The sequence below is a fragment of the Numida meleagris genome, chromosome 10 (assembly GCF_002078875.1).
Source record: "Numida meleagris isolate 19003 breed g44 Domestic line chromosome 10, NumMel1.0, whole genome shotgun sequence".
NCBI lineage: Eukaryota > Metazoa > Chordata > Aves > Galliformes > Numididae > Numida > Numida meleagris.
The window spans coordinates 10425595-10445119 of NC_034418.1; the positions used below are offsets into that span (position 1 = coordinate 10425595).

The 19525-nt window shown below is 34.5% G+C and overlaps 1 protein-coding gene across 1 annotated transcript in view; it reads right to left on the reverse strand.

The window, feature by feature from the left end:
* Positions 1-19525, reverse strand: part of LOC110404076 (transcription initiation factor TFIID subunit 4-like) — a 130690-nt gene that overhangs the window by 93316 nt on the left and 17849 nt on the right. The window contains exons 6-9 of the mRNA XM_021407976.1: positions 18981-19070; positions 17598-17855; positions 9748-9853; positions 5479-5593 (exon numbers count right to left, since the gene is read on the reverse strand). Coding sequence (XP_021263651.1) covers positions 5479-5593; positions 9748-9853; positions 17598-17855; positions 18981-19070 — 569 coding nt within the window. The remainder of the gene's footprint in view (positions 1-5478; positions 5594-9747; positions 9854-17597; positions 17856-18980; positions 19071-19525) is intronic.

Sequence of the window (19525 nt, forward strand, 5' to 3'; positions counted from 1 at the left end):
GTATTTGAGCGTATTCTAGGAACGACTATGCAACTGTTGAGAATATACATGTGGAAAAGATCCATGTACATCCAACCTCAGAATTCTACTACTACATAAAACAAGCAAATGAAAGTTTAAATTAAAAGATTCAGAAAAAAAAATACATATATGTCCTTCTACATGCCCTATAATACTTAGTTTCACCTGCTAAAAAGTGTAATGCCTGCAGTAAAAACCAAAACTACAAGTAAGGTGTAAGAACAAAAGTAAGGAGAGGAATCTAGAAATCCAGGTCTTCCCTGTCCTCCCATACTCCTCTAGGTATCTGCCTTAGAGTATCCAATTTTCTTGGAAGACTTCTATAGTTTGTTAAGATAATTGGTTTTGCTTGCTTTTGAGGGAAGAAGTTAAGAAGGGATTTTTGTCTGTATAAGCCTGGAGAAATACGCTGAATGTTTGAGGCTGAAAATGGCAAATTTTACAACGATTGTCAGAAAAAGTTTGGTACTTGCACAAATCAGCTTTTGTTATTTTCCACAAGTGCTAAGAACTTCATTTATTCTCCGAGGTGAAATTCCTGAGGATACTGTCACTTTTCACAGAGCATTTTTTTGTCTTTTTAAACTCTTACTTTGATTATCCTGAGATTCCAAGTTTTACCTTTTCTTTTTGGTAGGCAGTATCACAAAGGTTATTTTTTTTTATTTGAGCACAAAATAGGAATTCATAGAAATTATCAAAATCAGTCCAATAGCACTTACAAAGAAGACCACCAAAGTAACTCCTGGACAGAATTATTTTCTGTCAACTTAGATCCGCAATTTACTACCACCAAGTACATCTATTTTTATTTTATATCACAAAGAAGATAGATGTCAAATATTTTCATTAATACTGGTTAGCAATACAGATTTTCCAGTCTGATGGTAAAATCTCTATCATTATCCATCTTAATTTTGATGAACTTGAACACAAAAGAGAGCTTGGTTTTGGATACTGACATAAGCACATTTATGTACAAAAGAGGGTTAGCATTTTTGCCATACAATCTCCTACAAAAGTCAACTTTTAACTCCACTCCATGTGTGTCTTCAAAAGTCTTCCTGTGGAACAAAGATGCCATCCAGTGGTTGGCTAGATTGATGATTACTGTCTGCCTATCCTTTTTCATAGCAGCACATCATTTAACAATTTCATGGTTCCTGGCAGAAATGACTGTGCTCATTCTTACTTCTGGTTTTACTGAGCTCAAATCTGAGCCTTATCAGATAAATCTGATATCCCAATATGCATGCTATTTTTAAGTAGGCAGCATGGGTTTTCAAACTGCTTTCAAATGCAAGCTACATTTCTTCATCCTATATTTAACCTTTTTCAACACCTCCTCTCCCTCTCTTATTGATTAAAAACACTCATGCAACTACAAAAAGCACCTACTTGAAAATAACGTTCAGAAAGAAAAAAATGAAGTATTTGCAGTTTTCTATAACATACTTCAAAGATTTTGTTTAAATTAAGACAAGACATTAGGAAAATCTGAAGGCATTTTATTTATAAATCTTAACTGCATAGTAATATTTTTTCCTCACACACTTTTTAAGATTTTAACTCATGATGTCCAAATCTCTCAGACTGAATACTCCCAAATAAGTTACGTAAAATAATATGTAACAATACATAAAACAGCTGAGATAGCATAATGTCATTAATTCCCCACTTTTTCCAAAGTAAAATTTGCTGTTTTTATAGCAGTCCATGCACATATGCAAGACACTAAGTCTACAAATTAGCTGAGCAGAGATCAGCTACAACATTAGATGGAATCTGTCACTTGAAATTTAAGCAACAGCCACTATTGTATTACATTTTAAAACAGCATCAATTTTGCCAACGTGAATCTTATTATAATGCTTATTCTGACTTTCATAGGTTTAATTTTGAGATTCGTCCCCAATACTGCTTTATCATACAATTCATCCATGAAGTCTATGCTGGATCTTAGCAGTGACAAGAAAAAAAGGGATGACAGAACATATTACATTTGTGATCAGCACTTTATTTTATTTTGAGAAATGTGGAAAAAATACATGTTCATCTCAGAGCCTGAAATGTTTATCTGGAAAAAATAAAGAAACTTAAAAGTACAGCTTAAGATTTTACATCATATAGCATTCTGAAATGAAGTTATCCATTTACCACCTACATTAGCTTTCTAGCTTTCCCAAAAGGGCACAGTGCTTTGTGCTTCATTAGATATATCATCAAGCATTTTGAGGTATTTTGCCAAAATTATGTTATTAAACTTTTATTTTATAAAACTAAACAGGTAGTAACAGACTGTTATCTGATTCAAAATGCATGTCTTTTGGGCAGGCAAAAGAAGACTGAAATACAGTTAAGTGTTTATTCCTGGGCATACTCTATTTCAAAATGTGGCCAGTCAGCAGTATAAAATATGAATACTAAGATAAGGTTCAAATGATACCAGTCATTTCATGGCATCAATTCTTAAAAACAAACAAACAAACAAAAAAAAAACAACCACATCACTAAGGTTGTAGAGAACTTGATAATTACATTGCAAAAGATCATATACAGCTTCAAATTACTGTCTCAGAAACAGCAAGGTTCCCGTGAAAGGGAAAGAGCATCAGCCTAGCCGATACACTCAGGCAAACTATCATCATCGCACACATTAAGGGAATGGTTCTGTCCACTTCTTGCCCAATTTTAAGCACAATGCCTCTGAGCTTTACTCAATTCTGTTAGAAAGTGGTAGGACAATAGAGGGGTACAAACATGTATCTCTGTCCTTGGAGACAGGCAGAAGTGGGCAAGTTCTTGCTACAACCAAACAGCTCTGACTCAGAAGCTGGAGTAGCTGACCACCCAGCATCCCTTCCAGCTAAAATGATTTTGACTTAATTTCAGGGGGAACAAATGCTTCCACTTTTTCTTTATATTGGCCACAATCTGAACTGTAGGTAATAATTACTTCAAGAGCTTGCTATTGTCATTGTCTTCAGTGGTACATAACATTGGTGGGAGCTCTAACGATTCTAAATGAGACCGGTGACGTACGCAGCAGCTGCAGCACAATATGCAGACCCCGTGCAGACTTCAAGGGGCCGTCTGCTTCATTTCTCCTGACCACAGAAACCTCTACTTGCACTACATTATGGTACAATATAAGTCAGGATATTTACTATAGGAGAAAAAATATTACAAAGAATGGAACTCCAATTTCCATCCACTAATGGAGTAGAAAAGTCAACTAAATTCAATGGTCTGTATTTGCCACTTAAAAATGTAGCAACAATAAATTTTAATATCAAAAAAGGTGATGTAATATTTCAGATGTACATCATCTTTGCATCTTAACAACTCATGTAAGCAGTCTTACAATTAATTAATTAATGCTCACATTAGAGGCTAAGCTGTAATTTGTGACATTCCTAATTGCTATATCTCTCATGTAATTCCTTCCACTGTTTCTCACCCTAGAATGATACCATAAGTTTAAGAATGTGTATGATTACAAGAAACCAAAACTAGCCAAGTTGACATTTCCATTTCTAGTGACCAACACCTTCCTCATAAGAGTAAAAAGCTGGAGTAAGTTATTTTTAAAAAGTAGAATATAGAATAATGAAACAAATATGCAGTAATGAAACACTAAGGGCAAAATAAATTTATACATAACACAACTATTTTTCAAAATTCTTGCTTTGCTTTAGATGCCAGTTTGCCTTCTGGCTAAAAACACATTCTTCACACACGCTGGGAATGTTGAGGAAAACTAGTCAGCATTCAGAGGATTAATACAGATTTCCAGCTCTGTGCCTTTAGGCTTAATAGTCAGACATCTATTTGTCCTCAGGAGAGGTTAGGGGTTGAAATGCAAATATGCAAACAACTGAATTCTTTGTTAAGATATCAAGAAAAAGCTTGATCTTTGCTACTGTTTAATAAATCCCTGCAATTTTATGGACTTATTTAAATGCAGTATTGTGTCTTACTATTTTGAAGGAGAAAACAATGCAAGGAAACAAACACATTCATTCTGACTAAAATTTGTTCTCTAGAGGAAAAATGACATACACCCTTGACAGCTTATTTACCAAACTCACTAAAGATTTATTGATTTATCAATCAGTGCCTTGAGCATTTGCTTCTCCCCAAGGGAAAATTAACAATTCCAACTAACCTAATATATTCTATGTATAAACTAAGTGAATGCAAGAATCAATCCTGGCACAGTTTACAACATCCAGTTAAAAAATGCTGTCCTTTTTGGTGTATGTAAAATTGAAAGCTATACTAACGAAGAATGAATGCTCATGTTGCTTACAAACATAAAAAATACTTATTAAGACAGTACAATTGAACCCATAAGACATTTTAAATCATTTAAATACTCAGTGGGAGGCAAAAGCATTGGAAAATAAAAAAAATTGAATGATTTTGCTTCTAGATTAATACTAAGTACTACCACTATTAGTTGCAATACTGACATGCCTCAAAGCAGAGATATTTCACAAAGAGCTACAAAATCTCTTTTATTGCACCTGAAAAAGTCTAAGCCTGAAAAATTAATTACTGCTTTGATGACATCAGAGCAGCATAAAAATTCCTGAATTTTCATTTCCTTCTGGAATACTTTGTCATTTAGCAAAGAAACAGGAAGAAAAAGGAACTGCTCAACCATTACATGCACATTAAATGTACTCCCATCAGTAGAAAAAAAAAAAAGATAAAGCAAAATGCAATACATGTAAGACCAGTTTTTCACTACAAACAGTAAACATATCCAAAATATACAAAAAAAAAGACAACAGAAGTTTGCAGTACAAAAGAACTGAAAATAGCAGCTCAATGTACCAGTGCTCCTGTGCTGAACTTTGCAGCACCAGATCACTATAGAAACTCACAGAACAACCCGATCTCTGCCACAAAAGTAGGCACATGAAGAAAAGATAAAGCAATGTTTTCTCTTCTCCTAAAAATACAGATAAACATAGAAAATACACTAGCAAGAATACACAGTGTTTTCTGTATGCATATGTGGAGATGGCTGCAGCTTAGCAGTCATCTATCAACAGGATGCCTTGTCATCACAATTAGTATCTTCTCAGCAAGATATATTCCACACGAACATTCAAATCTCATACATAAAAGTGGTGGTGTATTTTTTAAAGCTTCATATACATAATTCCATTTACCAGAATTTTTATTGGAATCCACAGAAGTGAAGGCTTTATTAAACATTCCAAAGTGTATTTAGGGAAAAATCCTCAAGACATGCCCCACCACTCCTTTTCCTTTTTCTTTTTTTTTTTTCCTAATAGATCTAAATAAGAAAATTATCATCCAATCACTGTAAGAAAGCCCGGAATTATTGTAAAACACTGCCCTCTGGTGTTAAACCAATTCTGACTTTTACATTTAAGACCCCCCTCTAGCCACCCCTTGCATTTTTATTTTTTTATTTTTTACCTGAAAGAACCACCTCCAGGGTCATTCAGCTTGTTTTTCTGATTTGCAGAGACCTGAACACCAAAGCCCCCAGGACTTTTGCTGGCTTGTATTGTTGGTGCCTTCCCTACTGTGCCTGAAAAACACCAAGCGATGTTATTATGAGCTGTCTTAGACAATTTACATCAAAGAACCTTCTGTCCAGGAACTAAATTTAACTGTCTGTAAATTGCAAACAAAGGAAGTTATTATTTTTATAGATTACACTGCTGAAGAAGAACAACTTTAGACACAAAATTTATATTAACATTACAGTTTGTTCTATATTTACAGAATAGTGAAGATTCCATACATGAAAACCATTGCCCAGTGTTGGTTACGATACACACAAAGGTTGTGTGTTTGCCATTGCGAGCGAACCATTTTTCTTTATATTCTGCACAACATATAAAAACATAATTTCAAATGTTCTTAACGTAAATGTTCTAAGTCAGTCACTCAAGGTATTAACTATGCCTTTTACATTTTCTTATACAGTCATTTTTGATGTGTTGCTGAGTTCAAAATGTTAGTTCAAGTATTTTTAGATGTTTATACTGTACGTAAAAATACCATTTTAAAATTTGACATAAACTCCCTCACAAAGGTTTTCTTTTACTTTCTTATTTTGAAAATGTTTTTTTTTTTTACAAGTAATATATGTCTGTTTCTAGACTTTACAAGTCTCCATATATAAAAAATGGGATTTCTAATTGAGCCAAAGTGTGGTGTACATTCAGTTTCTCATGAAAATAAATTTTAAAAAAAAAGGATATTAATTCCTGCCTGACATTTGAAAAATCTAATAAAAAATAATTAAAAGTTTAAGTTGTTAATTGGTAAATCAATGAATGTGTATTATTTGTCATTAGAAAACACTGAAAGCCAATTTGACTCAAAAAGGACTGACAAATGAAAATGACAGAGTAAGTCCTCCTTTAATACTTAATATTTTAAGACATGCTTAGTTTGGTTATATTTTGTCCATTTCTTTTAACCCCACTTGAATGTTGGCATGTGAAAGTAATTAAGTCATATGTCTACTTGACGTAAAGAGATTTTAATTTTATTTATTTATTTATTTTTGGTATATCATTCAAATGTATTGAGTTACAAACTATAGTATTTAAGACTGAGAAGTACATGAAAGTTCTTCCTCCACATCTATGGATCAATTGCCTGAAAATGGCATGGTGTGAACCTTAGTAGAAGTATGTTATTCTTCTTTGATGAATTCTGAAAACCTAAATCACATCTATCACAATAAATCCTTTTAACACTTCTTTGCTGAAACAGAAGTGTTAGCTTTACATGAGCCCAGCATTCCTCTTTTTCTTTTCAAGTCTTCATCTAGTGTAACATGCTCTGAGAGCAAAATGTAATTGACAGTTTTCATTCAGTTATTCAATCTGGATAAATACGTTTTTGTTTGAACTCTCAACATTAGCAAACACAAAATAAGATGCAGGACTTTGAGTTCTAAGCCTGGGGAATAAAACTATTTTGTCATCAGAAAATTCAAGGTCTGTGAGATGTCACAGATACCATTAGTTCATGGCCCAGTCCATTTATCTATTTCAGATGAACAAATTGAAAGATTTTTACTAAGTGAATTGAAAGGAAAGAAATTATATAATAATAAAAATGAGCAGATCTCTGCTTTCAGCATCTAGTTTTCAGGAAATTAAGTGTGTTAGCCTTGAAAATAATTGCAGTGGCTGAAGTAAGGGAACAGTGGTAGTTCTCCAGAATAAACATTGTATTTCTTTGCAGCTAGTATCAGTGTTTTCCACAGATGATAACTTTTGACCCCCAAAATTAAGGAAAAGGTACAGCAACAGAGTAGCTGACTTGTTGGTTAGAGGAAAACTGTATGTCTGCATTGGAAATTAAAAAAAGTCTCACTTTCTTTCATCTTATTACATAATTCTGCTCAAATGTATCTGACAAAGTAAATATAAGTTTGGGGATGATGTACAAGTCTTCTAGTTTAAATTACAACCATGCGTGATTAAGGAGTTAGACGAAAATTATGGCTTAACTACCAATTTACACTATGGCATATTTTGAAAATTAAAATCACCTGTGGGTCTAGATTTTTCATGAGATTGATAATGACGTACAGAGTCTTTCAACATTGGGTCCTTGCTTCAAATTTCAAGTAGCACGATTCTGAGAATAAACCCACATTTTGGAGCTCCTAAGTTCCTAGTTCTGTCTTTGCATAAGTTAAATAGCTGCAGTGAATACCCTGGCTAATTATTTTACCCTTTGGCTCCATTCTTCCATCCACAAGATTCAATTCACAGATATTTTGTACTGATTACTGTTTTGATAAAAGAGTGTGACTTTTTCCTTAAATAATTATGTTACTTCTCCTGGTGTGGATGCCATTTACTAATACAAGTTATTAGAGTGTGCCATCTATCTATACTATTGTTTTGAAAGCATTACAGTTTGTTCACACAGATGCATTAATATTAATATTAATGTAAAATGCAGCACTCTGGAAGTCAGATCAATTCTGGCATAACCACCCTTGAAAAGTCACACTCCACAAAATTTTACTACTGTAATTTTCTATACAATGTTCTATTCCAGTATCTTACCTTTTTCCATAGGAATAGTTAAACCAGCATAAAACACAATTACACTGCCATTTACAGTAGAAATTTTTAACAATACATCATGATCAAAATGTACAGTTATCTGGCAGTATGTCATAGGCATTCCTTAGAGCTGTGAACACACAGGCAGATTTTTCTCCAAACATGGGCTGCAGAATATATAGTCTTCACAACAGGACATTTTTTAAATTTCCGTTCTGAATGCTTTGTATGTGTAATTAAAACAATATAGCGGTGGGCTTGAAAACAAGCTTGTAAATAGGAATAGCTCACTTGAAAGCATGGCTTTGCATGAATTGGCCTTTATGAATATTTGTCTTCCTTAACCCAAACTGCCAGTGAAGTTGTACTTCATTGGCCAGTCAATGACTATCATGAATAAATTTGTGATCTGAATCCACTGTTTAAAAGATGGTGATGCCAATATTATGCAAATTTTTGGCATACTGTTCTCATTCACAACTTAAGAGACACTATACTGACTAAGAACAGAAATTAGATCAGCCTTCACTCTCAGACACTGGTCAAAAGTGAAAGTCTGCACTCTCAGACACTGAATATTCTTCCTGTTAATAAACTCAGGACATCAGTGTCAGTGCTATCAAGTATATACCTTTTATGACAAGTAAATGCATATCTTTCTAACCTGGAAAAACAACCCACAAAAGGATTACACTGACAGCTTGGTCTCTATGTCCATTCAGCCTTCGGATTCTCTGAAGTGAACTGAACAAGATATCAACTGCTATTATTTGTGATTATTTTTTTTTAATGCTTCCTTTTCCCAAGATGAATAAAAAGATGACACAATAAAGTCAAAACGGGCAGCAATAGCTTCCACGTGCATTTAAATTAGTTTGATTTCTGATTCAGTACCCCAAGATGATAAACTCTGTATTCCATTACAAATACTCAATCATCTAAATCCCCATATCCAAAATGATACTCTTCCACGTAATTATACACCAAAGCTAAAAGGTCTTGTGGTGGAAAGAAACAAATGGATATTTATTAAGAAAGTAAGAAGGGTTCAAAAACCCTCTTAAAATGTGGGATGTATCAGCCAGACATTCACCCACCCGTGCACAAACCGATTAGAAAGTTGTGTATACCACCAGACCTCTTTCTCCCCTGGCATGTCAGGTTGCTGCAAACTGTCATGACCTCACCAGAGAGTAAACATACTGGCATAAAAAAGCATGTGAGTTGAGAAATTTCTCCAACTTCTATCTTGACCTCTGGAGCTATAACGTTCCGCTTCAAGAGCAAGAGTTAAAGTAGGATGATTAAATTGAGGAATTCTAGAAGCTTCACAAAAAATGAAGCATTTCTTTCTTGGCCCAAAGCTACAGTGTGCAATAGTAAAAGTCAAGTTCCTTACAGCTGAGTAAGGAACTAAGCATGTGCAAGTTGAGTTCTAAGGTAACTTCAAAACAGTTAACTGTGTAGGTCTGAAATGTTGAAACTGCACAGTGAAAACATGCACTCCTCAGCCAGTATGAAGTAAAAAAAAGTGTCAAGCCTGCTAATGTCAGCACTGTAAGTTTTCCCCATGCTACTAGTTTGTAATTACAATGAAATTCATACACAGGTAACAATCTCACTAAAACATTTAAACCCATACCTTGTGGTCTAATGGTCTGAGTTATTACCACTGGCATCCTAATCTGGGTAGTCTGGCAAGCAGGGTTTCGTTTCACAGTTTGAGCAGATGTTGACTGGATAATCTGCTATTATTAAAAAAAAGTATACTTATATTATACTCTTTATACACAAACACACACAACGTAAACATACTAATACCTGCAGCTACTAATATAAGCATATGGATCTCTACAAGCACAACCAGCTAGTGACAAAAGTCATATTCATGTAATGCATGTGGTTGTGTGTGTGTGTATATATACAAAATTTTGCTGTTATGTTAAAAAAAATCAAATAATATTTGGTACAAATGTTCTATGTCACAACCTTCATAAAAAAATGTGAGGTAAACATCAAAGCTTAGACTTTTGTCTTCACAAACTTTACTAGGAAGAAAAGCATATTTGCAGAAGAAAACACTGCAATAATTTTAATGGTATACATCTACAACTGTTAAGTCTCTCACTATAAACCTATGCTTTTTAAAGAAAATACATACTAGAAGTAAATTCCAAAATATTATGAGTTCCAAAGTCAGATGTACACAAGAAGGAAAAATTATGTTTTGGGATGATTATTTATCTTTTAAATCTTAACTGGATATTCTCATGGTTTTGTTTATTACTAAACCAAATTCTGAGGTCCTTACCCAAAAGAGAAACTGGGTCAGAAACTTAGAATTTGGCTAACAAATAAATTAAAACAAAAAGGGAAAAAAAAAGCCTGCAAGGGTCATTTCTAAGGATAGCAAAAAGAAATCAGGAACAAGGTAGGCATACACATAATGAACAGAAGATTCAATGACACACATGGATGCTGCAGAGCAGGAAAAAGAAATCCATACACAAACTTTGAAAACAAGACACAGGCAGATAGCTGCAAATAAATTACAACCACAACTCAGGCCTGAAAACCTCAGAAGTCATGTGCTCTTCACAGTCACAACTACATTAGTCCCATAGCATAATATAACCTGTTTCTAAATTACAAGTCGCTGTCTTGCACCATTCATTATTACCTCCAAGAAGACAATATGCAATGTCATGTACCGCTACATGAAGTGAAAAGGAAACAATGCTTCTTTATTTATCATCTCTACTTGTTACTCCTACAAAGTATATGCAAATATATTATTTAGCTGAACAATGAAAGACTAAATCTCTGACTTCAAAGCATGCTATGGAGAAAAGGAAAGAAGAAAGACATACACATATATACATATATGCGTACATACATACACACATATTTTCAAATGAGATGTAAAAGTAGAGAATAAAAATAAGTTGGGGAATAAACAGGCAAGTGTTCCACCAACAGGAACCAGGGCTCCCGAATCAGAAGGTGAAAACTACAAATAGGAGAAGAGAGTAGTGAGGGAACAAGAATTTCAAAATAATCTGGAGAAAAAAAAACAAATAGGGACATTTTGAATTAAGGAAATTGCATTCTGTACGACCTAAAATATTAAAAGCTGTGAGGTCATAATAAGCCTGTGGATGTAGAAGTATTAAGAATGTCTACCTTGCAGAAAGAGAAAGGGAAAAAAGAACGATTAAGGATTCAGCTTCAACTACAGACACTGAAGGAAAATTGAGTATTTGGAGTAAGCACAGAAATGGAGCAAGTGGACATAAACGTACCAGGTCAAGACAGGCAGCGAGTAAATAGCAGCACTCAGAAGGGAAGGAATAAAGTAGCTACCATGTTTCAAACTAGAGAAAAATGTAGGCAATAAGTGAAAAAGAGGGAGGAAGTTGAATTAGACTACATTTTCAGGCACAAAAATTTCCATGTACGTGTATATTTTCGTAAGGAGACATAAGAGCCCAAAAGTAAAAAACGGCTATTTGATAGAGAAGGAGAATGTCGCCACTTCTACAGTGATTTATTTTATTGGATGAGTCTTCAGAGAGTAGTGAAGGAAAGCAGCCATACCTTAATTGGCCAAAAGTCAGGCCAAAAAGGAGATGTGTGTGACCTGCGGATAGAAGTATCATCTCGTATTACAGTTATCCGTTACTAAATTCTTTCTCTGTGAAGCAAGCAACTTCCAGAGTTCAGAATCAAATTCTGTTTCACTTGATTAACATTTTCACACAAAAACGAATGCTAGTATATGCAAACTATTAAAAGGAAAAATCCTTTAAGACAAACAGAATAGAGCTCACTATTGAAGGTTTCAAAGAAAGAAATTTTGCAAATCTCAACAATCCAGGTGCTCCTTTGCAGATGCACAGGGTCACAGTGACATGCTGTGCATATCTTGACAGGAACTGCAAAATTAGTCTCATCTGATTTACACAAAATACACTTTGCAACAGAAGCATCTGATCCAAAAGCGTAAGCGTACAATTTAGCAATAAAAACAACAATAAAGGAAATGGAGGCTTCTGCAAAGAACTGAACAAAAATAAATTTCAAAAATAAGTTATATACTGAGCATTTCTTCTCTCAATTAATTTTTAAAAAAAGCACTGTGGAAGGAAGAAACAAGTAAGCCACTTGTACAAAATTCAGAATGGCTATGGACTGATATGACATACATCTTCACTCATGAGTAAACACTTGCTAACTCACTTGTGGCTATGCCACTTGTGATTTATCAGTCTCCTTACTCCTGAAGATAAATGTCATATCAAACCTCAGCAATCATGTAATCTGGCAGCATTAACTTACAATGTTCATGCTTTCATGGGCCTAGAATTCATACTTACCATTACTGAACATGCTGTAATAGTAAGAGAATTTTTCAACAATGCGTCAAAATTTGCATAACCAATTACTGTTTTCCTCCCAGACAAAAAAAAAGAAAAAAAGTTTACTTTTTGAAGGAGCATATACTTTTTAATGTTAAGATGACAATGCTGTTCTACTAAGTTTTCAAAGAAGCAATGGATTAAATAAAAACAAAAGCCACTGGAACACTGGTCCCACTTGCTCCACAGTGTAGGAGGGTTGTTCTGAAAGTAATGTTACCCTGTGATGGCAGAGGTGGATGTCGGTGGTGTGGCAGTAGTTGTTGAGCCTTTCTGCCAATATTGAGTTCGTCCATGAGGAAAAAATGGCACCCACCAACACTCATCGATATTTGCTGAACATTTATGGAGCCCAAACAGTGGATGTGAGCACAGTGAGGTGGTAGGTGGTGCATTTCAGCAGTGGCAACAGTGACCGTGGGTCACCTCCACTGGTGCAGATTTTTACAAGCACAGCATGCAGGCTCTTGATCACTGCTGGCGAAAATGCACAGCTGATGATGGTGACTACATTGAAAAATAGTTATTTGAAGATGAAAATTTGCTCTAACATTGTTATTGTGCTCTTTGTATCTGTTGCAGTTTCCATGGAAATAAATAGCAGGCATTACTTTCACAGCAACCTACTAACTCAAAAGTCACTAAACTGTATTTCAAGCAGGCATACAACATTCCAACTATAGGTTTTGTTCCTGTTGAAAGATCACACATTTTTATTTAAATTTTCTTGTACACCAAACTCAAAGCTTGCAACTAGATCTTTATCAGTTCATTAACACAAACTACTCCTTTTAAACAAGTAGACACCTTCTACTCTTCCATTTCTCAGATACCTTGTACATAGGACAAGAATAAAATTATTTCCTGTGAGTCACTAAGAAGTGCACAAATTACACTCCTGTAGAAGAACACTGATGACAGAAAGCCTTCAGCAGAGATTTAAAACAAAGCACAGCATCCCCATATAACATGATGCTTATTCTGCCACTGTATTTTATTTGCACACTCAGTTGCTATATCTTACCTTTTAGAAGACTCCAACTAGACCTGCACAGTCTTTATGTTACTTTACATAATTGGATTACATAATTAAATTTGTTTTAATTAAGATGAATCACTTCAAATTTCCTTCTGTTTTTTTATCATATAAATTTAATAAGTGGCTTAAACCTCCAGGAACACTTCTTATAATGTAGTAGCGACACAATATTTAAGGTGCAAATCAATCTCCATTATTCATCAATCTACTTACAGCTTCAACACTTTTAATAAATAGAAATAATCTCTATTATTCACAGAAATTTTATCTGCCATAACACCTAGAACAAGACAGGCAACGTCTGCGTATATAAGTATATAAAGAGCTTTTGCCTACTAGGGATGACAATTTAGACAACCTTTGAACATTGCACTTAGAACAATTACAAAAATTGATTGCTAGCTTATCTCATTAGTGTTTCATCAATAAAATATTAGCCCAAGACTTATCCACATTTCCCCAGCTAGTTGTAGCTACCATTTCTAATAGAATTATCTAGCTTTTCTACAACACAGATTTGTCATAGTTTTAGAAAAGGATATACCCTACAAAATAGCATATTATAGCATATTGCATATACCTTACAAAACAGAAGAATATAATCCCCTCATTCATGTCAGCACTATAGATTTTTACGCTTAAGTCTCCTTTTGTGCAATCTACATTGCAAGCTGAGCAGTGTACAGAAAAGTCTCTAGTTGTGAGAAACCACAGTATAACTGGGAGAAGTATTACCACATTAGAAGAGCCATAAGCCACATGAACTAGCCCTATTGACAGAACTTATGTACAACAGGAAGTGAAGATGACTATGATTTAACATCTCAGTATCTTACACAGTACTAGGTTCACTATATGTATACCAAATCAGGCCAATAACAGCTCACACAGCCCCACTGCTGAGTTGTACAGATATGCTCTTTGTCTTACACTAATTTCTATCTTAATCGTCAGCAGGGATGCTTTGTTAGAGAGGAATAACAACAAGTGAAGCCAATGCAGCTTTACCTTCAAATGTCTCAGTTCTGCCTCAACAACTTCTCATACGCTTCATATTGTTTTTTCTGGAAATAATAAAATCCTGCTTTCCCATCAATTTAATGTTCTTTGTGTTTGTTTTGTTTTAAAACAGCATAATCTTACAAAAACTAATCAGAATAACTTCTGAATGAGCTTTCCAAAAGTGCTGAGACGAAGTACCTTGATCACTACTGAACGTAGAAGGGCAGTTTTTCACTGACTTTAAAGAAGAACGACGTTTACCTAATGTAATGCTTTTAAAGAACACCATTCTGACTAATGTAATTCAAAACGGTGTAAGATGAGGTGCTCTGAAAAACTCAATATATGCAACAATAAAATTAATATTGTGTCTTTCCAGAAGTGTTGCGGACTATCTCCTAACACTGACCCCTTTGTAAAACAGAAAACTCAAAAGAAATGAACAGCTAACAGATTACCCATTTTTTAAGATGAAACTGGATACTGTAACTGGCTGGTTTGAGAGGACCTATATTCCAAAACAGGCTTGCCCTTCTGCAGCTGGACAGTTTGCATAGCCAGCTGGAACTCTCTCCAGTGAGCTTCAGGCTTGGAGAGTCTGGAGCTCAGCCAGTTTCCTTCATCAGAGCTGGCTGCCCTCAGGCAAGCCAGCTGTAATCTTCCTCTTCCGGAAAAGTCCCAGGCAAGATTGCCAGCAGCTCGCTGCTGTGCTCTGATTTTGGGGAGCACTAAGAAGTGTGAAGAGTGTTATCATTATCACTACAAAAAAAGTCAATACTTACAAACAATTACTAGCGTGATATGAGATGATGTTGGGTTGTCTGCTTGGCACATGAGCCGATGGCTGTTGTGGAATATAGGATTTTTTATTCAGTATCTCCTATTATTTGATGCTGCTTTTGTCTGTACAGAACTAATCTGAGGGACATTAAAAAGTGTTTGGTTAATGTAATGTTTGGTTTTATTAATCAGTTACGTTACTGATAAATTAAAAACAAATACAGAAACCCAGTTTTACAATAAAGCCAATGAATTTCCATTTTTTATGTATTCACTTCTCTATGACATATTTTATAGAAGTATTTAGCATAATTTTGCTCCACATTTTGCCACCTGAAAATAGAGATGTCACCTCATCTATCCAGTAAGATTAAAATTTATTCCTAGAATTATCAGCTCCTTACAGATTGAAAATTTCCTTTGCCCATCAGACCAATTTCTTCAATGCAGTTGTCAATTCTCTCATGTTGCATACATACGCAGAACGACAAAGCAACTCTCCACACTGTTAGTCTCTACTCCCATTAATGTCACAATTGCTCATTTTGCGTACACATGGGCACATTTGAGAGAGAGAACCGTGTGAATGTCAAGACCTGTCTTATACGCATTTGGATTTATTCCATTCAGAAAATATTCCCAAAGAGCTATAAACATAAGAGAAAATCTCCATGAACTTTTCTTTGTTCTACATCAGCGTTTGTCACAGGTGGAGCATAACCTGCCTAGCAGTCACAGGAGTGTTTAGAGTGGGTTGCAAAACACTGGAAAAAGTAGTGCTAGATGGTAGTGGCTTTGCCCTAGGATTGTGATGTGAGAGCAGACTAGATGTACTGACCACGAGCATTCACACCTGTAAGAAACCTGCTAGCTGCTGTCAGAAATTTGCTTTCTGCAGGACAGAGAGTAATCTGTACACCTATTGCCTGTAATCAAAACCAGCTTCTGCTCCCCTACTTTGAAGAACGAATGCTATTGTCAGTTCAGTCTTATAAGATGCAGACAAACAGGAGCAAAAAAAGTCTAAGGAACACTTTTTGAAATAATAGTCCAGAAGAGGTGGAGAGAAAAAAAAATCAGAAAAAATATTCAGAAAAAACATTCAGAAAAAAATCTCAGAAAAAAAATTCACATGGCTGAATGGAAAGCAGTCAAGTTAAGGTGCAAAACATCCACATCTTCTGTGTATTACAAAAGCTGAAGTTGGGCGTCTAAAAGCAAAGTCAAATGCTCTTACACCTTAAAACCGTACTCACAGAAGGCTGGTAAAATGATATTAATTTCATTTTAAATTTAGTAATTTAACTGACAGAATGTGTAAGGTTCAAAAGACCCACATTTTCAAACTGTGTACTGCCACTTTTAAATTGAAAATAATAAACATTCTCCCTCCGTGTCTCCTAATACCTATTTCCTTTATAGTGCCTATAAATTCAAGGATAGAAGGTGTTACAACATCATATCTGCATTTCTGAATCTTGATAATACGCATTGTTACCAGCTTGACACGCTTTCTGGAACTTGCTCATTTAATTTTGAAACCTAAGTCAAGTTCTTCACTCATCTATACTTAGAAACTACAGACCAAATTCTTGCATCTTCGTCTAGAAGGATGATAATGCCTGCAAGAACTCAGAGTCTTGGTAAAAATTCTAAACATGTTTTAATTACAAGTGTACACACACTCACAAGATCTTATACAACAATGAGACAAACTCATCATCCTCTCAATGACTGAATATACTGTCGCCCTATTGGTAATGCCTCAATGCAATTAATGAATCTGATCACGTAAAACTCCAGCCTGAGCAATAATGAGTTTCAGTAAATAAAGTACAGAAAACAAAACATACTAACACAAAATTTTATAACTACATATAGAATAGTTAAAAATGAGTTAGTGAATTTTAACGTACTAAAGGAAGAAAAGCAACATACCTAATGGCATACTAAAAATTATACTCTTGCCTATAAGTTTTCTGTTCTACATCTCTAATTAATGCAAATTCCACTGCGATCATATAACATCCATATTTCAGAAAAAAGGGCCAAGAACATAAAAAGTTTTTCTTAAATTTAAGATATGTTAAAAAGTAATCTAAATTAACGGTTCAGCATACGGTACATAAATAACCATAAAATGAAAGGCTACTGCACATCACAGAATATGATATTAAAAAAGTATTTCCCAAACAAATTGAAATAAAAATAACATTTAAAACTGCTATTTAGTCTGTATACTACAGTACCTACCAGTTGAGAACTCTGATTTGACTGTACCACCTTAACCTGAGGAGGCTGCACTGTATTTGATACAGAGACTGTGCAAATGTTGTTTGGTTGCCTTATTCCTATTGTCTGCGTTGTGACAATGGAGGAAATACTTCCAGAGGCAGATTGAGGTATAACTTGTGATAGCTTGGTTTGTTGAAGTGACTGCTGAGACGGCTGTCCTTGCAAAACTGAATGTTGACTATTCAGTAAAGATTGTCTCAATGCAGGTAGACTTTTCTAAAAACAGAAAAAAAGTTTATGAAATATCAAATTTACCATGTTGACTAAAATAAAATTTTCTGAAATTTGCTGTAAACCTAACTAAAAGAATACATCTTTATTTCCAATTGTACAATCCACTTATTCGTCAAAAAGAAATAATATTGAACATATAAGAGGGAAAGCTCAGTTTACAATTTCAGTAAGCTTTCAATTTGTATTTAGCAACTCTGCAGACTTTGACATGCCCTAATTCTACCATTATGGTAAAATATAATCCTCCTCCCCAAGTCAGGACTATCTACAACTTGTAGCTTAGGTCTCTGGAAGGGCAAAAAATGGAAAGAGAAAAGACAGAACAGTAGGAACAACCTACTGAATGCTAGAAGAAGTAAGCTGCACCAATTTACTTCTCCTGACATGCCTCCAGTACCTAGACCAAGATGATTTAACTGTTAATGCCCTACAGCAATAGTTGTTTACTGTATTACTACTGATCTAATGTATTCAGACTGCATTAGAAAAGTGTACTATCGTATGCTTCATGTTTAGGCCAGTTCAGCCAAAAAATATAGTTCCACAAGGCTATACCATACCTTCACAAATAAACTTTTTACTTTTTAAGTGGTAGTAGTGTTCTTTTGAAGTGCTCTCCCTCAGGCAGCTGTGGAACATGAGTGTTCAACTCAAGCTATAGTCCTTTCTAAACATCTAATATTTATTTAAAACTTAATGTCTATTGCCAAGAAAAGACTTCAAAGAAAGGAAACAAGTTAAAACTTGTGTTCAAGCTAGAAGTGGCTGTAGAGTAAGAATGGGAAAAAGAACAAGAAAAGGTTAATGATAACTTGGAAAAACAGAAGCAAGGGGAGAGAGTTCTGAAGAAAAGATGAACAGAGGAAAAAAAAGAGAGGGAAACTCCCAGTCACAAGGGAAATAAGCAGCACCTGGCTGACCTGACAGAGGTGAATATTGCATAAGTTTCAGCTAAGCAGATTTCAGTAGAAATCCTCACCACAAACTAAATCTTGAGTATTCCTGCTTCAGGCAGGTGAAACTAATTCCACTCAAAAAACATACTCTAAAACTTAAAGTACTAACATTTCAATTGAAATAAATTTATCTAAACAATATTCACATTACCTTAAGGAAAGGTACAAGATATGGCTGAGGAGATGATTTGAGTTCTGATTGAAGGCGGCCTGTAAATTCTTCTGGATCAATTTTTGCATCCTTGGAGGGGAAAAAAATAAATAAATAAAAAAACATCAACAATTCAGTTTGATTTTTTGGTGGTTTTTCCAGATAATGAGAACAAGTTCACATATGTAAAAATGTCCACACATGGTACACATGTGCATCTACACACACACACATACTTGATTCTTGGTTTCTTTTTAAAAAATATTAATCCAAACAGAGGTTGTTGAAGGAGACTGACAAGCGATCATAAAATTTGTCAGCCCTTATTATAAGAAAATAGATTTACTTGATTCCAAAGACTGTTTTGAAGGTCCAATTTAAATTAGTAGAATATGTGTACACACTTATATAAAGCATATCCTTATATAAAAAGTACACATATAAATATATATAAAAACATTCACCTATACATACATACACATATTCATAAAATATAAGCTTATAAATATATAAATTATATATATATTTACTAGTTTACTAAGTAG